This window comes from Schistocerca gregaria, chromosome 7 (assembly GCF_023897955.1).
Source record: "Schistocerca gregaria isolate iqSchGreg1 chromosome 7, iqSchGreg1.2, whole genome shotgun sequence".
Classification (NCBI taxonomy): Eukaryota; Metazoa; Arthropoda; class Insecta; order Orthoptera; family Acrididae; genus Schistocerca; species Schistocerca gregaria.
In genome coordinates, this window is record NC_064926.1 from 137,842,709 (window position 1) to 137,865,401 (window position 22,693).

General features: G+C 44.9%; 1 protein-coding gene across 1 annotated transcript in view; it reads left to right on the forward strand.

The window, feature by feature from the left end:
• The window catches only part of LOC126281582 (protein O-mannosyl-transferase TMTC2-like), a 698,078-nt gene that overhangs the window by 292,257 nt on the left and 383,128 nt on the right, over positions 1–22,693 (forward strand). Inside the window, exon 8 of the mRNA XM_049980663.1 lies at positions 14,127–14,241. Coding sequence (XP_049836620.1) covers positions 14,127–14,241 — 115 coding nt within the window. The remainder of the gene's footprint in view (positions 1–14,126; positions 14,242–22,693) is intronic.

The following is a 22,693-nucleotide window of genomic DNA, read 5'->3' on the forward strand; positions in this document are numbered from 1 at the left end:
GTAGACGGTCATTTGGAATTTTCTGATGAGTTAAGGTCTACCTGACGGCCTCTTTCAACAAGGTAACGCAAGACCGCGTGTTTTCCGTGCTGTTCTGGCCTGCAGTACATCGATACAGAGAGTGTTCGACTGCTGCCCTCGACAGTACCTTCCTGAGATATCTATTTAAAACATCCGTACGTGGGAGATGGACGCACCACAACTCGCCTGACACGACTTCTCATGAAGTATGTCATAGAATTGAAGGAGCATGGGATGGCATACCGTTACCTCTCATAAAAGCTCACTTCAGCCCCATGCTCAGCCGGGTAAGAGCCAATTTTGCTGCGAGAGGTGGCAGCTGAGGATATATAATTTTGCTCGCTGTATAACCTAAATCTCTAAAAATCTGCCGGCCGCGGTGGTCTAGCGGTTCTAGGCGCTCAGTCATGAACCGCGCGACTGCTGCGGTCGCAGGTTCGAATCCTGCCTCGGGCATGGATGTGTTTGGTAGCTTTAGGTTAGTTAGGTTTAAGTAGTACTAAATTCTAGGGGACTTATGACCACAGATGTTGAGTCCCATAGTGCTCAGAGCCATTTGAACCATTTGAACCTAAAAGTCTGATTATGTATTCTTCCTACTACACTGTAAATACACAATAAGTAGAATTTCGTTATATGTTTTCCATTCTGTTGTTCCAGTTTTATCTTCCACCCTGGTTCTAAAGCATCATTCCCTCGGTTCATTTCATCGTAGTTGTGTACTCATATTGGCATAGCTATAAGTACTCTTGACGTCGAAGATTTAATAAATACTGCACCGAATCTACTGTCCGATTCGCTGTTAGCCTTTATGATGTTTGTCCACGAAGCAATATTGTAGCTTTCTTACTGCTTCCATGCCGTGTACTACAATTTCGCTTTAATTAATTTTACTTCTCGAGCGGCACTCTGGTCCTTTATTCATCATAATGCTCTCTGTATGCAGAATATTAACGCAGTGTCCCGTACTGTCACTCCACCTGAGTAAGATTGCACATACGACAGAGCCCATCGCTAGTTGATTCACGATTTCCGAAACTATTCTGAACCCCTCAAACTGTTTAGTTGTCGAGACCCTTTTGACACTGTCTGGACACATCTACGTATATATTCTGCAAGCCACCACAAGATGCATGGCTGAGGGTGTTTCCCTGCTAGTCATTCCCTGTCCTGTTCCGCTCACAGAAGGTACAAGGGGGCAGGGACTGTCTGTATGTTTTATATGACCCCTGATTCATCTCGTTTTGTATTCGCAGTCCTCATCCGAAATATACGATGGCCTCAAATGATGGTTCTCTATATTTTCTCCACAGCGTTGCGCAAAAGGAATGCTGTCTTGCGTCCGGGAGTTCCCTTTTCAGTTTAGGGAGTACCTGCCAGCAACAAATTTAGAATCACTAATAATTTGATACTGTATTCTTCCCACTACACTGTGAAAGCACAATAAGTAGAATTTAGTTATTTGCTTTCCTTCCTTCTTCCTGTTGTTCCAGTTTTATCTTACACCCAGGTTCGAATGCATTATTTCCGACCTGGTCGGAATCCGTGTTTTACACACGGTGTCTTTGTAGATGAGCTACACTTAAGAATCCTCCCAGTAAACCGACGTCAACCATCACCTCCCTTACTGCCAACCACACGTTCTTGCCAATTTCACACAGTTTTGCAACGTTACACCTGGACGTGACTGTACCAAGCAGCACACCACTAATTTCCGTATTCGAACATTTCAGGATTGTTTTGATCTACTTATTTGCATTAAATGTCAGTTTTCTAGAGGTAGAGAAGCTGTCACTCATGACATCATACAGAAAGTCACTCAACGACGACACCTTCTGGTACACTTCAGCCTCATCAGCAACCAGTCGGAGACTGCTGCTCACCCTACTCGCCAGATCGCTTATCTATGTGGAAAAGCATATGAGGCCTGACACACTTGTCTGAGGGAATCGTGTCAATACGCCGGCCGCTGTGACCGAGCGGTTCTAGGCGCTTCAGTCCGGAACCGCGCTGCAGCTACCATCTCAGGTCCGAATCCTGCCTCGGGGATGGCAGTGTGTGATGACCTTAGGTTAGTTAGATTTAAGTTCTTCTAAGATCTATGGGACTGGGGACCTCAGATGTTAAGTCCCATAGTGCTTGGAGCCATTTGAACCTGTCAATACCCCAGTTTCTGATGAGCACACGTTGTCCAGAACAACGTACTGAGCTGTATTACTAGTACTTAAGAAGTCTTCGAACCACTCACATCTCTCAGGAGCTACTCCGTATCCTCAGATTTTCATTAACAGTTTGCAATTGGGTATCATGGCGAATGCTTTCCGGAAATCTAGTAATATGGAATCTGCTTGTTGACCTTAATCCGTGATTCGAGGGATATCGTCCAAGAAAAAGGCAAACTGAGTTTCGCATGATCCTTGCTTTCTAAATAAATGCTGATTTTTGGACAAACGTTTTTCTGTCTCAAGGAAATTAATTATGTTGAAACTTAGAACATGATGAAGGCTTTTCAGCAAAACCGATGTGAAGGGTTTTGGCCTGCAGTTTTGCGAGTCCGTTCTTTTAATCTTATTATGCGAGGGTCACTCCAGAAGAAATGCACCCTTTTTTTTTTAAATCCATCTTTTATTCTACATGTTCGAAAGTCTTACAGTTGTAGATACATCCTTTATGAACAATATTCTTATTTCTCCACATAATTTCCATCCCTCTCAACTGCCTCACGCTATCTTGGAACCAGCGCCTGTATACCCGTACGGTAAAATTCTGGACCTACCTGTTGGAGCCACTGTTTGGCAGCGTGCACGAGAGAGTCTTCATCTTCACACCTTGCTCCACGAAGAGAGTCTTTCAGTTTCCCAACAAGATGATAGTCACATGGAGCCAGGTCAGGACTGTGAGGCGGGTGTTTCAGTGTTGTCCACCCGAGTTTTGTGATCGCTTCCAGGGTTTTTTGACTGACATGTGGCCGTGCATTGTCGTGCAACAGCAAAACATCCTACTTTTGCCGATGTGGTCCAACACGACTCAGTCGAGCTTGAAGTTCATTGTGATGCGTCTGTCAGCAGTCACCAATTCGTGAACTCTCTGCACATTGTCTGGAGTGTGTGCAGTACGAGGACTGCCGCTGCGAGGGCAATCTTCAATATTGCCGTGCCCGCTTTCATGACGTAACTTGCTTGCCTGCCGACTAACTGTACTGTGATCGACTGCAGCATCTTCATACACTTTTTCAAACTCTTGTGGATGTTTCTCACTGACTCGTTTTCACAGCACAGGAATTCTATGACGTTGCTTCTGACGAACGTCAAGTGTAGCAGCCACCTTGAAGACATGCTGTGACGGGTGCACTCACGGGAACAGGCTGAACTAAGTTTGAAACCAAGCGCGAAGGATGTATCTACACACTGTAAAACTTTCACACATGCAGAATGAAAACTGTTCAAAAAATGGCTCTGAGCACTATGGGACTTAACATCTGTGATCATCAGTCCCCTAGAACTTAGAACTACTTAAACCTAACTAACCTAAGGACATCACACACATCCATGCCCGAGGCAGGATTCGAACCTGCGACCGGAACAGTCGCGCGGTTCCGGTCTGAGCGCCTAGAAGCGTGAAACCACCGCGGCCGGCAATGAAAACTGTATTTTTACAAAAATAGGGTGCGTTTCTTTTGGAGTGAACCTCGTATAAAAGAGTCAGCTGCGCTTGGTACCTTGCGCTGCTCGAGAGATTTGCAACGAATCAGAACTACATCATGCACCAGTGCCGAAGAGTACTCTGAGCAAAATTCGACTTGGGACTGCATCCGGGCCGGGCGAAGTAGGCGAGTGTCAGCAATATGTCTCGTGGTCTTATTGTGGCGTGTTTATCTTCTCTTTGTGGAAACAATGTGGCCGCTGGCCAACAATTGGGGTGTACATTAAAACAAAATTTGTGCTTTCATTCATATATTTACGTAAGCTTTTACAGTACTGAACTGTCCATTGTGTGGTATTATTTGAAACACTCTTCAGGAAGGAGAGCTGGGTTTCGTCAGCATGTTTCGCAGTAATACACAGTTTCACGTCTGCCACCTTTCTTTTTCTGTCTGAGCACACTGCACAATCCTTATGCTTGTCCCCAGGAAGCTTGTTGATAATGTGCAACTTTCCATTCAAGCATTCCTCGTTATCAGAAGTTGAACGACGTCCTCGTTTCTGTCCTTGAGTTCTTTCTTCGGCAACTAATCCTCTTAGAACATTTTTACAGAATGCTTTGTGAGACGGTATTGTCAAGCTTTTTTTTTGTTTTTTCTTTTTTTTTTTTTGTTTAAATGGTTCAAATGGCTCTGAGCACTATAGGACTTAACATCTGAGGTCATCAGTCCCCTAGCAAAATGGTTCAATGGCTCTGAGCACTATGCGACTTAACATCTGAGGTCATTAGTCCCCTAGAAAAATGGTTCAAATGGCTCTGAGCACTATGGGACTTAACATCTGAGGTCATTAGTCCCCTAGAAAAATTGTTCAAATGGCTCTGAGCACTATGGGACTTAACATGTGAGGTCATTAGTCCCTTACAAAAATGGTTCAAATGGCTCTGAGCACTATGGGACTTAACATGTGAGGTCATTAGTCCCCTAGAAAAATGGTTCAAATGGCTCTGAGCACTATGGGACTTAACATCTGTGGTCATCAGTCCCCTAGAACTTAGAACTACTTAAACGTAACTAACCTAAGGACATCACACACATCCATGCCCGAGGCAGGATTCGAACCTGCGACCGTAGCAGCAGCGCGGTTCCGGACTGAAGCGCCTAGAACTGCATGGCCACCTCGGCCGGCTGTTTTTCACACAGTGGTTCTTGTATAGTAAATAGCTGTTTACAAGTCCTACCTTCAACAGCCAGAAGTATAGTTTTCGCCACCACTTCGGACTTATCATTAGAAAACCGTAACTGGAAATAAAATGGTCAGATCGATCAACACTCATCTTTGAAGTAAATTCAATAATCACATTTGGTTTCTTTATTTCTCCCCTCCCTTTCTCTTTCTCCTTTCTTTAAGTGACACTGAGTTATTGGCTTTTGTAGAAAGCATGAGAACTGTTCGTTTATCTTGCCATGCCAGAACCATCATTTTGTTGTTGCGCAGGCATTTTATTTCGTCTTATCTTAGACGCAGAGCTCCTTTCTTGATTTGCAGCTGGAAAGTTTTTGCGATTGGCCTGAATCGTTCCTGTGAAATGCATGTCCCTTTTCAATAGCTCATGAGCTAATGCAACACTTGTATAAAAACGGTCAGTGTACAAATGATACCCTGATTGCCCTGTTGCATTTCCGATATTAGCTAGCAGCTGAAGAACTATTCTCTCAAAAAAATTCAAGTGTGGACAAATCAATGACTCAGTTGTTACAGCGCCAAAATAGGGTATCAAACTGCAAATATAACCATTTGATGAATCCGAAATTACATAAACTCTGAGTCCCCATTTTGTTGGTTTTTGAGGATTGTACATTTTGAATAATACACGACTCTTAAACGATACTGTAGATTCATCAGCAGCTAAATACTGACATGGTCGATAAATTTCGAGAAACGTGCCAGACAAGTAATTCAATACATTTGTCACTTTACTCAGACGTGACTGAACCTGACTGTTGACATGTGTAGCCCTCGTCGGATTAGAAACATGAAGTGCCCAGAAAATTTGCATAAATAGTGGGCGACTAAAACAGTCTATAAAGATGTTGGATGATTGTAACCATTCTCTTAAAAAAAAGTCCTGCAAGTTCTTACACTTTTGGAATGCCATATTCAGTAGCACACCATGGAAGCGTTTCATTTCTTCGACGGTAACATTTCTCCAGTCCCACCATGCAGAATGTTGTGGAAGTGGTGTCACTCTACGTATTTTTTATGTAGCATACCTATTCGTTTCATCTGCTATTTGTTGAAATAGGTTATCTGTAAAAATTAATTGAAAGAATCCGACGGGCGATGATGGAACAGAAGTACTTTGTTATAAAACCACACTTTGATTTGTCAATAGGAAAATATGTGAAGTCAGTGTCAGTGTCGCTCCACATTCGCCACGAATCCTCTGCTGAATCACTAGAAACGTGCACATTGTCATTGTTTTCTTCGTCATTGTCACTCGAATTGTTTTGAAATGAATCACTATCATAATCAAAATCATTTTCACTGTCGTTTTCACTTAGAGATTGCCCTAAAATATCTAAAATCTCTTCCTCAGAAAGGACTGTACGTGAACAACTAGCCATTTCGAGCGCATGGACTTGAACGTAATTATTACAATCTTTGACATCACACAGCTGCTACTGTTCGACACTGAGTTAACACTAGTTCTCCTAGATAGCAGCACACTGCAGCAATAATGGCTAGTAGACTCAAAATCCGTATGAGAGCTTCGAAAAGTCGGTCGAATGAGGCTCGACATCGGAGAGGAAAACAAATTTCGCGATGTCGAATGGCACTCGACATTGGAGTGGAAAGTTCTAATGACCTTTGCCGAGGGTTTTCCGTCGGTCAAACGATGGTATGTCTGTAAGGCCCTCTTTCTTCGATGAGTTTTCAAACGCGACTTGTAAAACTTCAGCTACACTGCAGGTTAACCCTGTGACTAGCAATGGCGAGCAGCTGTGTGCGTGTTGATGTGGCTGTCGGTCAAATTCTTGCTACATGAGGTGGAATTAGGGCCGTTGCGTAATTGTCGCATGACGTGAGCAGCCCGGCGCGTCACGCTGGAGCGCGCCCTGGCAACATTCCCCCCACCCCTCCCCCCTCCACATACCTTTAATTCCCTGGGACCACCAATCCCCCTCCCTCCCCACCTCACAACACACAGACACGCCACTATACTGTTCCGAGAAATGGCGCAAGGACACAACACGGGAGTCGTTACGTGCCATTAGCGACGTTGCTCTCACAATGCTTGCACTGCCACGTAAAGTTCAGAATGCCATTTTCTTTTGTAGCGATGATAGTAGCAACTCCAGTACGTTTGCTTGGCCACCGGTAAAGAAGTCTTTCATTACGAGATGGAAAAACCCGCAGGCTATTGTGGACACCGTAGTGCCTTGCTAGGGATGGCAGAGTTGCGTGCGTCGTACGTTAGCCTTTCTGCGTACTGTGAACAGGCTTACACGACCATTTTACTGAAGCCTCCACTTTAACGTGGAATTAAATTCATTAACTCACATGGAAGCTTTTTTTTTTTTTTTTTTTTTTTTTTTTTTTTTTTTTTTTTTTTTTTTTTTTGCCAACACTCTTCTGATGATGTGGCTCCCTAGGAATTCCTCTCGTGTGTCAACCTTTTCATGTCAAAGTAGCACCCTATGTCCTCAATTCCCTGTAGGACCATACACGTTGTTGTCTGAAGTCTGAACACATGCACTATCATAAAGCTCCTTCTTCTTGTTATTGTTTTCCGCGTATTCATTTCTTTGCCTGTTATGCGTAGAATCTCCTCATTCTTGTTGAGTTCACCTAATTTTCAATATCCTGGTCTAGCACCACATCTGAAACGTTTTGATTCTCTTCCTTTCCACATTCTCCAAAGTCCATTACTCGCTACCACACAATGCTATTGTCCAGAAGTACTTTATAATAAATTTCGTCCTTAAATTAATGTGTATGTTTGATAACACCATCTCTTGGTCAGGAAAACCTGTTTTGCCTTTGCTAGGCTGCTTTTTATGCCCTCCCTGCTTCATTTATCCAAGATGCCAGAATTCTTTAACTTCGTCGAATTCGTGGTCACAAATTTTTTTATGTTAAGTTTATCGCAGCTGTCATTTCTGCTACCCATCACAACGTTCGTCATTTACCAGTCTACTCTCAATCCATATTCTGTACTCAACAGATTGTTCATTCGATTCAACAGATCCTGCAATTTTCCGTCACTTTCAGTGAGGGTAGTAACGTTACCAGTAAATCTCATCAATGATATTCTTTCACTCTGAATTTTTATCACACTCTTCAACGTTTATTTCTGTCATTGCTCCTTCAACCTATAAGCGACTGCACAGTACGGGCGAAAGACTACATCCGCATTGTACAGCCATTTTACTCGGAACTGTTTTCACAGGAAAGGTGGCACATGCGGTTAGATAAGTCAAAAACTTTATATTCCTATTACAGTTAATGAGAGCATTTTTTGTTGGGTCGGCAGTATCAGCTTTGCCTCACGAGTCAAGAAGTTATTGCTGACACAACGCATTCTACAGTTTGCGTTTTGCATTGTTAACTCGGTATTAAGCCTTTGTGCTCCTTAGAAGTAAATCGTATTTTTATTGGTTTTGTACAATGAGCGTACATATCTGTTAAACGAAGATTGTATGTTCAAATGTGTGTGAAATCTTATGGGACTTAACTGCTAAGGTCATCAGTCTCTAAGCTTACACACTACTTAACCTAAATTATCCTAAGGACAAATACACACACCCATGCCCGAGGGAGGACTCGAACCTCCGCGGTAACAGCCGCACAGTCTATGACTGCAGCGCCTCTGACCGATCGGCTAATCCCGCGTGGCGAATATATTACATATAGAATATATTACATATAGACGCACATCTATTGAAAAAGACAATATCCCCGCTGCAGTGTAAAACGCTCAACCTTGCATCCAGGGGTAGCTATTTTGGAAGTGGCAGGAGCAACATAGGCTGGAAAACTATCGATACAAATAAAGACTACCTATAATATGTAACACAGATTTTCACAAATGATCAGATTAATAGTTATGTAGTGGTGAAAAGATTTGCTCAAGATAAAAAGAAATGTAGGATGACAAATAAAGCTGCATAAAGAATGATGACTAAAACAAGGAAGAAATGATATTAGGCTTTTAGAAAACGCACGTATGCTTCTTCAATTACATCAGTCCATTCCTTCCCGTTTGATCTAACCAGCTACCTCCATGTGTTTCACTTATTCTTGTGAGGATATGAAACGATTTATTTATTTATTTGGCCTTTGGCAGCTAACTGACACACAAAAACAAATTGATGACATAACAGTAAAGGTAGTACAACAAAGAACTTAGAAGCCTGTGGTTCACATTTGGACAAACTGCAGGAAAATACCTATGAGAGGTTATGAAGGAAAAAATGTCAGATCGACGCATGGTCGGAAATGGGTTCCAAGGGAGTTACTTCCACTTGAAGGTGTAGATAAAAAATATTTGGCTGTGTATGTTCCAAGAACTAAAAGCACATAGGACAGCCGACCAGGCAAGTGGGTATATTCTGTCTGTATAGCGTTTTAGCCCCACGTTCAAGAGTACAATAATGTTGTTCACGACTGCGGTCAGCTCACGCATCGGTATAAAGGCCACCCGCTTCACGGCTATTGCCGATTCACTCAGTTGTCCACGTGTGTCGTATAATGCCGCACTGAGAGACGATGACCTGGTATAACAACCAGAAACAGCCCGACATGGTGTTTCTAAACGGCCAAAGAAATGGCAATGAGCGGGCATTATCACGACTGTACTGGGGGGAAACGTATCGCTGCCGACAGCTGCCGCACCGTTAACTATTTGGAACAGTGTCTCATCGTTTGTGTAAGACAGGCTCGTGTATGGAACTGAGTAATTACGAAAGGCGGGCGTACCCAGTACGTACTCATGCCTTGGAGGAAAAGATGTTGAACCCTATGGAATATGCCCGGTATCAGCACCAGCCTTGTATCCCGCCAGCATAGGGTAAACCAAACGACCGTGTGGAACATTCTTCGTGACAGCTGGCACCATCCTTATCGCTTATAACGCTGCAGGCCTTATTATCTAGGGACTCGAATCAAGAAGACCTGAAAACATGAGTAACTTACAAATAGATGTCGTCGGAGTAGTGAAGTAACTTAAATCATTTAACAAAAGCAAGTCATCTGGTCGAGACTGAATACCAGTTAGGTTCCTTTCAGATACGGTTATGCAATAGCTCCATACTTAATAAAATACAACCTCTCGCTAGACGAAAGATCCGTACGCAGAGACTGAAAGTTGCCCGGGTGGCACCAGTATTTGGGAGGGGCAGTGGGAGTGACCTGCTAGGTTTTGGGCTCTCGTCATTGGCGTCGATTTGCGGCGAGAATTTCGAGCGTGTATTGTGTTCGAGCATTGTGGATTGTCCCAAAGAGAATGGTCTATTGACACACGGTCGCTAGGGGTTTGGGAGGCGTCGTTCTTGTGAAGCACAACTGGCTCTCTATTCGCTCGAGGCCTTCAATGCTGTTGACAGGGGATTTCGGATCGATTTTGTATTTATGGGTTTCCGGGGGGCTTTTGGTACCATATCTCGCCGGCGGCTTGTGGCCATGTTGCCTCCTTGTGGAGTGTTTTGTAGTGTTGGCAGAAGAGCCAACACCGAGTTACTAGAGGAGGCCGAAATGAACGCGCTTCAGCTCACGCAGGCTGGCGTGAAAAGGGAAGAACTATACTGACGCGAGGCCTGGAACATGACAAGGAATTAGAATTCAGAAAGCGGACGTAATTAGTTTCATACTTTAACCCATTAATGATGAACGTCGCTCTTGACGGTACATGATTCACAATACTATCTGTTCAAAATACATTCTTGAAGATGAATATGGCGCCTTGCTAGGTCGTAGCAAATGACGTAGCTGATGGCTATGCTAAACTGTCGTCTCTGCAAATGAGAGCGTATGTAGTCAGTGAACCACCGCTAGCAAAGTCGGCTGTACAACTGGGACGAGTGCTATGGAGTCTCTCTAGACTAGACGTGCCGTGTGGCGTTGCTCGGTCTGCAGTCACTGACAGTGGCGACACGCGGGTCCGACGTATACTAACAGACCGCGGCCGATTTAAACTCTACCACCTAGCAAGGGTGGTGTCTGGCAGTGACACCACATGTTTCTCAGTTGTGTGGCGAGATTCGTGACTTCCTGTGGGGAGGAGAGGAGGGGGTGGGAGGTCATGGTTCGTCGTCATTGGCAAGGGGTCGTCGGGTGAAGCAAAGTTGGTTTCTGGTGTTCCCTGGGTAGTGTTGTGGAGCCTCTGCTGTTCCTTAACTATACGAACGATTTAGAGGGCCGTCTGGGCTCTGTATTGGGTGCTTTGCGGATGGTGCCGTCAGTTCTCGTCTGGTGGGGTCATCAGAGGATCAGGACAAATTTCAGAACGATTTAGAAAAGATATCCGTATGGTGCGAGGCCCTCCATGATGAAGGGTGTGGGATCATCTACATGTGTGCTAGGAGGAGTCCGTTGAACTTCGGTTACACAGTGGATCATTCAGATCTAGAGGCCGTAAATTCAACTAGTTGCTCTTGTGACTGCCTTAGATTGGAGGAAACACGTGGAGGATGTTGTAGGGAAGTGAGACAGAGACTGCGTTTTGTTGGGGGGACGCTTAGGGGATACAGCAGATCTACTGGGGAGACTGCTGGCAGTCCGATTGTCCATCCTATTTTAGAGTGTTGCTGTGTGGTGAAGCATACCTGCAGGTTGGAGATGGAAGGTTGCATCAGGAAGTTTGTGGAGGTGCAGCACGTTTTGTGTTGTTGATAAATAGGGGAGAGGGTGTCGCTGATGAGATGTGGTAGTTGAGATGGACATCATTGAAACAAGAGTGTTTTCGGTTGCGGCGGAATCTTCTCGTGATGTTTCAGTCGCCAAACTTTCTCCTCTGAGTGCGAAGGTGTTTTGCTGACGCCGAAAGGCATGCGAGGGAGCGATCATCATGGTAAAGTAGGAGAAATCAGGGTTCGCACGGAGGATACGGGTGTTCGTTTATTCCGCGCGCTGTTCGGGACTGGAACGGTGAAGAGTTATTGTGTGTGTCGTTCGAAAAACCCTCTGCACGGCACTTGGGTGTGATTTTCAGAGTATCCATGTAGCTGTAGATGTAGACTTGCCTCGATGCGACGGCTTTGTCGCTGGTTCGTCGACCAAGCTATCACGGCACTAGGATATCTGTCAACCAGCCTATTCACAGATGAGACTAAATTTACGAGGGGTGGTATCATCAACCATCATAACAACAGCTGTGTGCTGTGGAGAATCCCGAAGCTACGGTGGCAGCGAACCACCAGCACTGATTCAGCCTCAGTGTGTGGTCATGTAATATTGGCGACAGCTTTAGGGGACGAACATCCTATTACAAGGCCTCACAGGTGAGGCGTATCAAATTTCCTGCAGGTCACCCTGCCACTGCTGCTAGATGGCGTGCTCCTGGTGGTATGAGGGGTAATTTCGTTATTACGTGATGGTGCTCCTGCTCACTTCCGCATTTCCGTTGGAGACATCTCAACATCATTGACCCTGGCTGATAGATCGGGCATGCTGGTCCAGTCGCATGGCCCAGCTGGTCACCAGACCTCAACCATTTAGATTTCTACAGGTGGTGGCAGAAGGGGGGAGGGGTTTGGTTGCTGGAGGAAGTTGTATATCCGGAGTCCATCCCAGAGACTGGAGCAACGTAATCATGTTCCCTGTTGCGCTATTTGGTTGCAGGATGGCACATTTGAACGTGTACGCCAGTCACTGCCGCGTCGTCTTCCCACATCGTCTTACAGAGCTGTAGGCCATTTAGAACACCTTGTCTAAGGGTGATTCATATCACAACATGTCGTACACTTCATTGTACCTTGTAGCATAGACACCATTCATTTCCGCCCACATGTCCACAGGGCCCTTCCTTCTCGTCCTCTCGGGAAACGTTTCCTGCAATTTGACACGATTTATCAAAATCACTCTGTACAAAATTACCTCGGTTGTTCTATTTTATTCTTCCGTTTATAACTCTAGTGAGGAACGTACAACCTTATGATACAGGGCTAGTCACCCGTGACTATTCATAGTTAGTCTCTCTAAGTCCACCTCTATCTAGACTGGCTGCGGGACCTTGGCCGTTCAATATAAAAATGGCAAATCCAAACATCTTCAGCCATTTAATTTCCAGTTTTATTTTATTTCTGTTACCAGTTTAAGCGTTACACTGCGCCATCTTCAGGATGCCTGATCGACGTCTAGGAAAAACCCCCACCTCTTGTACAATAGAAACAGGCGCCAGCATACTGCCACTAGTGTCCGTAGACTTCTTCTTAACAAAACGATCGCTTCGATCAACAAAGGCAATGTTGCAACTGTTGACCGAAGGGATCGCTTTGTTAAGAAGAAACCTACAGATACCTGCGACTATATGCTGGACCCTATTTCAATCGTGCAAGAGGCAGGATTCGTCCTACACGTCGGTCAGGGCGTAGTGTTGCGCTGCATCTGGTAACAGAAATAAAATAAAACGGGAAATTTATACAGCAGAAGATGTTTTAATTTGCCATTTCATATTTACGTGGTCGTTGCTTCTCGGGTTACTTGATGACAGAAATTTTCTGGAAATATATTGTATAGTATCCAGAATTAGATTTTCACTCTGTAGTGTGCGCTGATATGAAACTTCCTGGCAGATTAAAACTGTGTGCCAGACCGAGACTCGAATTCGGGACATTCCTCAGGCTGTGGCTAAGCCATGTCTCCGCAATATCCTTTCTTTCAGGAGTGCTAGTTCTGCAAGGTTCGCAGGAGAGCTTCTATAAAGTTTGGAAGGTAGGAGACGAGGTATTGGCAGAAGTAAAGCTGTGAGGACGGGGCGTGAGTCGCGCTTGGGTATCTCAGTTTGTAGAGCACTTTCCCGCGAAAGACAAAGGTCCCGAGTTCAAGTCTCGGTCCCGCACACATTTTTAATCTGCCAGGAAGTTTCATATCAGCGCACACTCCGGTGCAGAGTGAAAATCTCATTCTGGAAACATTCCCCGGGCTGTGGCTAAACCATGTCTCCGCAATATCCTTTCTTTCAGGAGTGCTAGTTCTGCAAGGTACGCAGGAGAGCTTCTGTAAAGCTTGGAAGGTAGGAGATGAGGTACTGGCGGAATTGAAGCTGTCAGGACGGGTAGTGAGTCGTGCTAGGCTAGCCGAGATGGTAGAGCACTTTCCCGCGAAAGGCAAAGGTCCCGAGTTCGAGTCTCGATCCCGCACACAGTTTTAATCTGTCAGAAAGTTTCATATTCTATCGTAGTTCTGAAACCAGCCCTGAATATCATGCTTGATAAATTTGTAATAGTGACTGTCTTATTGCAGCATACGGCAACCTGGGCAACATCCTGAGTATGAAAGGCGAGCTGGAAGAGGCGGAGAGGTGCTACCGTAAGGCGCTCTCCTACCGGCCCAACATGGCGGACGTACACTACAACCTGTGAGTATACGCGTCTCAGTCACTGATAGCAAAGTGTCCCGATACTTGGGGTAGCAAAACATCTGCACAATAAGACGCGAAGGACGGTTGTTGGTGAACGGCGGTGAAATTAAACACTGTCTTTGTGGTCTTGAGACTTTAGTAACATGAGTGGGAGCCACCAGTCTGATACTGATTTAAACTATCCAGAGAAAGTCTGTCAACAAAGTTTCAAGAACCAGCTTTAAACGATGACTTTGGGAATATACTACAATCCCCTACGTATCGCTCCCATAGGTATCAGAGTAACTGCTGCAAGCAGGGAAGGATTCAAACAGTCGTTCTTCCCGCACGCAATATATGTGAAAAGAAACAGGAAGAAACTTTCACAACTGATACAATGGAACGTACCCTCTGATATGCACTTAATGGTGGTTTGCAGAATATAGGTGTAGATGTATATTGTGTGTGTTCAGAACACCTAAATCAATCCTTAAATGATAATGTATCACAGAGGACATTTAATGATAAATAATAAATGCTACCAGAACTGACTACGGATAGATAAGAAAGACATGAACCTACAGAGATTTGCATATTTCTATTTGACCCTCTTGAAAACCATCGGCAAACAAACATCAGTTTATTATAGATTTCGGTTCGTGAGGAGCATATTCAGATGTTACTTGTACTTAAAAAGTCAAAGCAATTAAAAAAATTATCTCAACTTGGTGACATCAATTACAATCAAATGGAAAATACATCCAGCATGTCTAGAAACAAACACCTTAATAAGCCAAACTTCATATGCAGACTATAGCACAATCCACTGGATCGTTAAGTTTGCGATAAAGCGTCGGGACTAAACGTAATTAAAATCATCACTTTCTTCGTCTCTATTTCTCCTCATTACAACATTGGCGCAACTCATATTTAGATGTTTTTACCGAAATTTTACACAATTGTTGTAAGACATCAAATAAAATTAGCAGATAACAATTAAAATCATGTTTAGGAGTAATCCACTAAATTACAGGCCCATATCGTTAACGTCGATATGTAGCAGGATTCTAGAACGTATATTGCGTTCGAACATTATGAATTACCTCGAAGAAAACGGTCTATTGACACACAGTCAACATGGGTTTAGAGAACATCGTTCCTGTGAAACACAACTATCTGTTTATTCACATTAAGTGTTGAGTGCTATGGACAAGGGATTTCAGATCGATTCCGTATTCCTAGGTTTCCGGAAGGCTTTTGACACTGTACCACACAAGCGGCTCGTAGTGAAACTGTGTGCTTATGAAATAACGTCTCCGTTATGTGACTAGATTTGCGATTTCCTGTTAGAGAGGTCACAGTTCGTAGTAATTGACGGAAAGTCATCGAGTATAACAGAAGTGATTTCAGGCCTTCCCCAAGGTAGTGTTATAGGCCCTTTGCTGTTCCTTATCTATGTTAACGATTTTGGAGACAATCTCAGCAGCCGTCTTAGGCTGTTTGCAAATGGTGCTGTCGTTTAACGACTAATAAAGTCATCAGTGGACCAAAACAAACTGCAAAACGATTTAGAAGAAATATCGGAATGGTGCGAAAAGTGGCAGTTGACTCTAAATAACGAAAAGTGTGAGGTCATCCAATAACTCGGTTACATGATAAATCAGTCTAATCTAAAAGCAGTAAATTCAACTAAATACCTAGGTATTACAGTTACGAACAACTTAAATTGGAAGGAACACATAGGAAATGTTGTGGGGAAGGCTACGCAAAGACTGCGTTTTATTGACAGGACACTTAGAAAATGTAACAGACCTACTAAGGAGACTGCCTACACTACGCTTGTGCGTCATTTTTTAGAATACTGTTGCGCGGTGTGGGATCCTTACCAGATAAGACTGACGGAGTACATCGAAAAAGTTCAAAGAAAGGCAGCACGTTTTATATCATCGCGAAATATGGGAGAGTGTCACAGAAACGATACAGGATTTGGGCTGGAAATCATTAAAAGAAAGGCGTTTTTCGTTGCGACGAAATCTTCTCACGAAATTCCAATCACCAACTTTCTCCTCCGAATGCGAAAATATTTTGTTGACACCGACCTAAATAGGGAGAAACGATCACCACGACAAAATAAGGCAAATCAGAGCTGGTACGGAACGATATAGGTGTTCATTATTTTCCGCGCCCTATAGAAGATTGGAATAATAGGGAATTGTTAAGGTGGTTCGATGAACCCTCTGCCAGGCACTTGTATATGGTTTGCAGAGTATCCATGTAGACGTAGATGTAGATGTCTTACCATAATGCAAAAAAAGCAGACAAGGCCCTCAGCACTCATTTGCACTGAGGTGACAGAAGTCTAGTATCGTGTTGGACCTCCTTTCGCCCGGCTTAGTGCAGCAGTTTGACGTGGCATGGACTCAGTAAGACGTTGGAAGTCCCCTGCAGAAATATTGGGCCATGGTGCCTCTATAGCCGTCCATAATAGCGAAAGTGTTGCGGTGCAGAATTTTCTGCACGAACTGACTTCTCGATAATGTCCCATAAGTGATCTGAGTTGCCAAACCATTCGCTTGAATTGTCCAGAACGTTCTGCAAATCAATGGCGAACAGTTGTGGTCCGTGGACATGTCACATTGTCATCCATAAAAATTCCATCATTGTTTTGGAACGTGACGTCCGTGACTGACTGGAAATAGTCTCCAAATAGCCGAACGTCCAGAGGACACAGTCCAAACACAGGCCACACCATTACAGAGCCACCATCAGCTTGAACAGTGACAATTTAGGTCCATGGCTTCGTGGAGACTGCGCCACACTCGAAAACTACTATCAGCTCTTACCAACTGAGATTAGGACTCATCTGACTTTTCTACAAGAGCGGGTGTACAATGTAAAAGGCATATTGCTATAAACATAACTAGGTGTACTTTGAGTCTTCGGGTCTATGCCACAGTGCCAGGTCTTGTAAGTAATGACATCTCGGTCGGCGAAGGATTCTAGTCTAGGTAGGGATGCGTTCTCACAACGAACAGTGGCTAGGGTAAACAAGCCACTGCCAGAATTTCCTGTAGCAATGTCGAGACTAAAATTAACCCTGTAGCAACGGAAGAATATAGGTCTGTTTAGTATAACTGCTTGGGCTGTTTCATTTTCTTCAAGTTTATTCCCGGATTACGTCACCGACTCGCTAGGAGCTCAGCGGGCAGTGCGGCACTATGTTTACTATTTTTTCCGAACTCTTGCATCCTTGAGCCCCCGGTTCGCGATGTGTGCTCCCCGGTTACAGACGTCAGCGGTCACACTTTATTAATAATTATAGTACAAAGTAATATCTCCAGTTACAGTGACATTTTTAGCAAGTACACCAAGTCCTTTCATCCACACATGAATTTTTTCATAATTACTAACTATTCTACAAGAGCGGCCATAGATCTATGCCGGCGCATCCCTACCTGCACTAGAATCTTTCGCCGACCGAGCTGTGATCGCTTACAAGACCTAGTATTGTCGCATAGATCCAAAGACTCAAAGTAGACCTAGTTTTGTTTATAGTAATATGCCTTTTACATTGTATACCCGCTCTTGTAGAAAAGTTAGTAATGATGAAAAAATTCATGTATGGATGAAGGGACTTGGTGTACTTGCTGAAAATGTAACTGTAACTGGAGATATTACTTTGTACTATAATTATTAATAAAGTGTGATCCCTGACCTCTGTAATCGGTGAGTGTTACGAGCGTGCTACGTAATGAAGGTCATCCGTCTCCTATATAAGCGGGCAGTGCAGGCCAGTGGAACCATTCCGCTGTGAGCTCTGTCTGCAACAGCATTGAAGCACTATGCCCCGTCGACGTGTATATCGTCAACGCCGCCACCGCATGCCTATCTACGAACATATTATTAGCCTCGAGAATAAGCTTGGAGTAAATGGAACAGCCCAAGCAGTTATATTAAAAGCACCTATATTCTTCCATGGCTGCAGGCTTAATTTTACTCTTGACGATGCTACAGGAAATTCCGGTAGTGGTTGGTATGCCCTAGCCATTGTTCGTTGTGAGAACGCATCCCTACCTGGGCTGGAATCCTTCGCCGACCGAGATGTCATAGCTTACAAGACCTGGCATTGTGGCAGTCATCTAGGGCGCAACCAATAGGGTCACAAGCCCAGGAGGGGTGTTGCAAGCGATGTCATGCTGTTAGCAATTGCACTCGCGTCGGTCGTCTGCTTCCACGGCCTGTTAGCAACAAATTTCGACGGATACGTACATCGTACGTGCTAAATTGATTTTTGCGGTTATTCCTAACAGTGTTGCTTATCTACACTCCTGGAAATTGAAATAAAAACACCGTGAATTCATTGTCCCAGGAAGTGGAAACTTTATTGACACATTCCTAGGGTCAGATACATCACATGATCACACTGACAGAACCACAGGCACATAGACACAGGCAACAGAGCATGCACAATGTCGGCACTAGTACAGTGTATATCCACCTTTCGCAGCAATGCAGGCTGCTATTCTCCCATGGAGACGATCGTAGAGATGCTGGATGTAGTCCTGTGGAACGGCTTGCCATGCCATTTCCACCTGGCACCTCAGTTGGACCAGCGTTCGTGCTGTACGTGCACACCGCGTGAGACGACGCTTCATCCAGTCCCAAACATGCTCAATGGCGGACAGATCCGGAGATCTTGCTGGCCAGGGTAGTTGACTTACACCTTCTAGAGCACGTTGGGTGGCACGGGATACATGCGGACGTGCATTGTCCTGTTGGAACAGCAAGTTCCCTTGCCGGTCTAGGAATGGTAGAACGATGGGTTCGATGACGGTTTGGATGTACCGTGCACTATTCAGTGTCCCCTCGACGATCACCAGAGGTGTACGGCCAGTGTAGGAGATCGCTCCTCACACCATGATGCCGGGTGTTGGCCCTGTGTCCCTCAGTCATATGCAATCCTGATTGTGGCGCTCACCTGCACGGCGCCAAACACGCATACGACCATCATTGGCACCAAGGCAGAAGCGACTCTCATCGCTGAAGACGACACGTCTCCATTCGTCCCTCCATTCACGCCTGTCGCGACACCACTGAAGGCGGGCTGCACGATGTTGGGGCGTGAGCGGAAGACGGCCTAACGGTGTGCGGGACCGTAGCCCAGCTTCATGGAGACGGTTGCGAATGGTCCTCGCCGATACCCCAGAAGCAACAGTGTCCCTAATTTGCTGAGAAGTGGCGGTGCGGTCCCCTACGGCACTGCGTAGGATCCTACGGTCTTGGCGTGAATCCGTGCTTCGCTGCGGTCCGGTCCCAGGTCAACGGGCACGTGCACCTTCCGCCGACCACTGGCGACAACATCGATGTACTGTGGAGACCTCACGCCCCACGTGCTGAGCAATTCGGCGGTACGTCCATCCGGCCTCCCGCATGCCCAATATACACCCTCGCTCAAAGTCCGTCAACTGCACATACAGTTCACGTCCACGCTGTCGCGGCATGCTACCAGTGTTAAAGACTGCGATGGAGCTCCGTATGCCACGGCAAACTGGCTGACACTGGCGGCGGCGGTGCACAAATGCTGCGCAGGTAGCGCCATTCGACGGCCAACACCGCGGTTCCTGGTGTGTCCGCTGTGCCGTGCGTGTGATCATTGCTTGTACAGCCCTCTCGCAGTGTCCGGAGCAAGTATGGTGGGTCTGATAGACCGGTGTCAATGTGTTCTTTTTTCCATTTCCAGGAGTGTATTATCACTGACAACTCTACACGGACGCTGCTGGTCTCGGTCGTTCAGTGTAGGCCATCGGCCACAGCCTTGTCCGTGGTGAGAGGTAATGCCTGAAGTTTGGTGTTCTTCGCACACTGTGGATCTCGGAATTTTGAATTCCCTTACGATGTTCCAAATGGAATGTCCCACGCTCTAGGTTCAACTATCATCCCATGTTCAAAGTCTGTTAATTCCCGTCTTGCAGCCATAATAACGTCGGGAACCTTCTCATGTGGCTCACCTGAGTACAAATGAAGATCCGCTATCTGTTAATATGCATATCGCCATCCCATGTGTACGTGTTTAAAAATCACAGGGATTACAGATTATGCACAGAAGGTAGGGCTCAAATAGAATCGAGACAAAACAGGGTTCATGCAATTAGGAAGAAGGCAAGAGCAGGTAGAATTTCTTGAGACAGATGGCAAGAGGTTCAAGAAAGTAGAAAAGTTCAAATACTTGGTATCTTGGTTTACAACGGACAACAACATAAAAATCGGCATGAAGGAATGAATAGCATTGGGAACGAAATGCATGCATTCCCACAGAGAGACACTTGGCTCTAAATCGACCTCAGTGAACACTAAGGTGAAAATCTACAATACAGTTATATGCCCAGCAGTAAGGTACGGTTCAGAAACATGGAGCATTACTAAGCGAGAAAGGGAAAAACTATTAATATTTGAAAGAAGAGTAATGAGGAAGATGTGGGGACCAGTTTTAGATAACGAAGAATGGAGGAGGAGGAAAATCGAGTAAATCTACCTTCTGATGCGACAACCAACTATCCTACAGAAGATAAAGAGGAAAAGAATACAATTGGTTGGCCATGTAGCCCCACTGGACGACCAAGGCAGCGCTAGATGGACGACATGGCGAAGGACCTAGCAGCCCTGGAATTGAAGACACCTGGAGGAACCTGGCACAAAGCAGGAAGTAATGGAGGCAGTTTCTGCAAGCAACGCGTGGTCTGCAGGGACTGTGATCGCTGGATATCATATAATATTCTTGTCATTTACATGTACGATCTGCTATGTGGTGCAATGAGAATTATTTGGTGAGCAGCAACACTGGTTTGTGTTTGTAACCTATTCGTACTGTAGTATCTTGTAGCGGGTGTAGGACACGAAAATTAAAGGAAAATTCAGAAAAATCTATGCGTATGAACTGACTAGCCTATTAATAATGCAAGACAGAAGCACTGTTGTGGGGTTACGAAAAATGTGCAGTAAATTACAGCTAGTAATAACAAATACAATCTTCGAAAATAAGAAGAGGGAAGGTATACTTGCAATAGGGCGAAAGATATAGGAAGGTACCAGATATGAAGCACTTCCAGAAGTAGCAAGGCAGAGTTCCTCGTTTTGGGTGATGTTCTAAGGGAGGCTGTTGAAACACGGGTGGTCGACGGCTTGGTCAATAGAGACAGCGGCTTCCCTCACAGTTGATCATGGGATCCAGCAGTCAGTCAGATGTAGACACAACGTCGGCTGAGAGCCACTTCCCCCTCCCCCCCTCCCCTTCCCAGCGGTTTCGGTAGAAGCTCTGAGAGACCAGAATTCGTGCCCAACATTCGGTGATCGCGTCACCTACCCCAACCCCCGAGAGCAATACAAAGAAGAGAAAATAACCTTTGGAGAATCTGACAGAAAATGCGTCAACATTAACAGTGCCAGAGGAATTCCACTTCTAGACGGAGGGAACAGAGTAGTTATCTGGAAAGAGTAGACTGAATGACTCCTACTAGGGGGAGGAACTGCCTGCTAATGTGACGGAAGATGAAACGAGTGTCGGATTGGAGGATATTAGGAATCCAGTATTATAGTATGGAAATAACCGACCGGTTAAAACCTGTATTTGTATTTTACTTCTTAGTAACGGATATTTTTCGGCACTTATTTGGTCTCGGTTATAACAAGTGTTTCGAGTTTTTACTAAAAACTGGATTTAAAAAATCAGCGATAATTCTTTTCGGTTTTAAATAACCCTTAAAAAACCAATAAGTTTCATTGCTTTGAAATACTCCGTTTTTACGAAAAATGGGAAAAGCTATTTTAATAACAAAGCTCAACAGAAACGAGGAACAAACATATTCCATAAGAACTGGCACACCATTGCCGAGACAGTAATTTTCCTGTCACATTATGGCGTGACTTGTTTCATGGTACGTGTGTACTTGCAGTGAACAGGACTTGCCCCTTCTGGTCTATGTGGTACTTCCTCACTGTCGTCGCCAGACACCTTTTGTCTACCAGAATGGCAACAACCATAGTCTGGAAATATTTTACTAAGTGGCGTAGCAGTAGGTACAATGCTTCACTTGCTATGATTCACTTGCTATACAAGATTTAAAAAATTGTCTGCCATTGCTATGAAATGTCAACGGCCTTGCCTCAATAGTTAACACCAGTTCCCGTCAGGTCACCGAAGTTAATCGCTGTCGGGCTTGGCTAGCACTTGGATGGGTCTGCCGAGAGCTGTTGGTAAACGGGATACACTAAGCCCTTGTGAGGCAAACCGAGGAGCTACTTGATTGAGAAGTAGCGACTCTGGTCTCGTAAACTGACTTACGGCCTGGAGAGTGGTGTGATCACAAACCCTTCAATATCTACAACCAGTGAGGCTTGTGTGCTGAGAATGACACGGCGGCCGGTTGGTACCGTTGGGCCTTCATGGCCTGTTCGGACGGAGTTGTTAAATTTC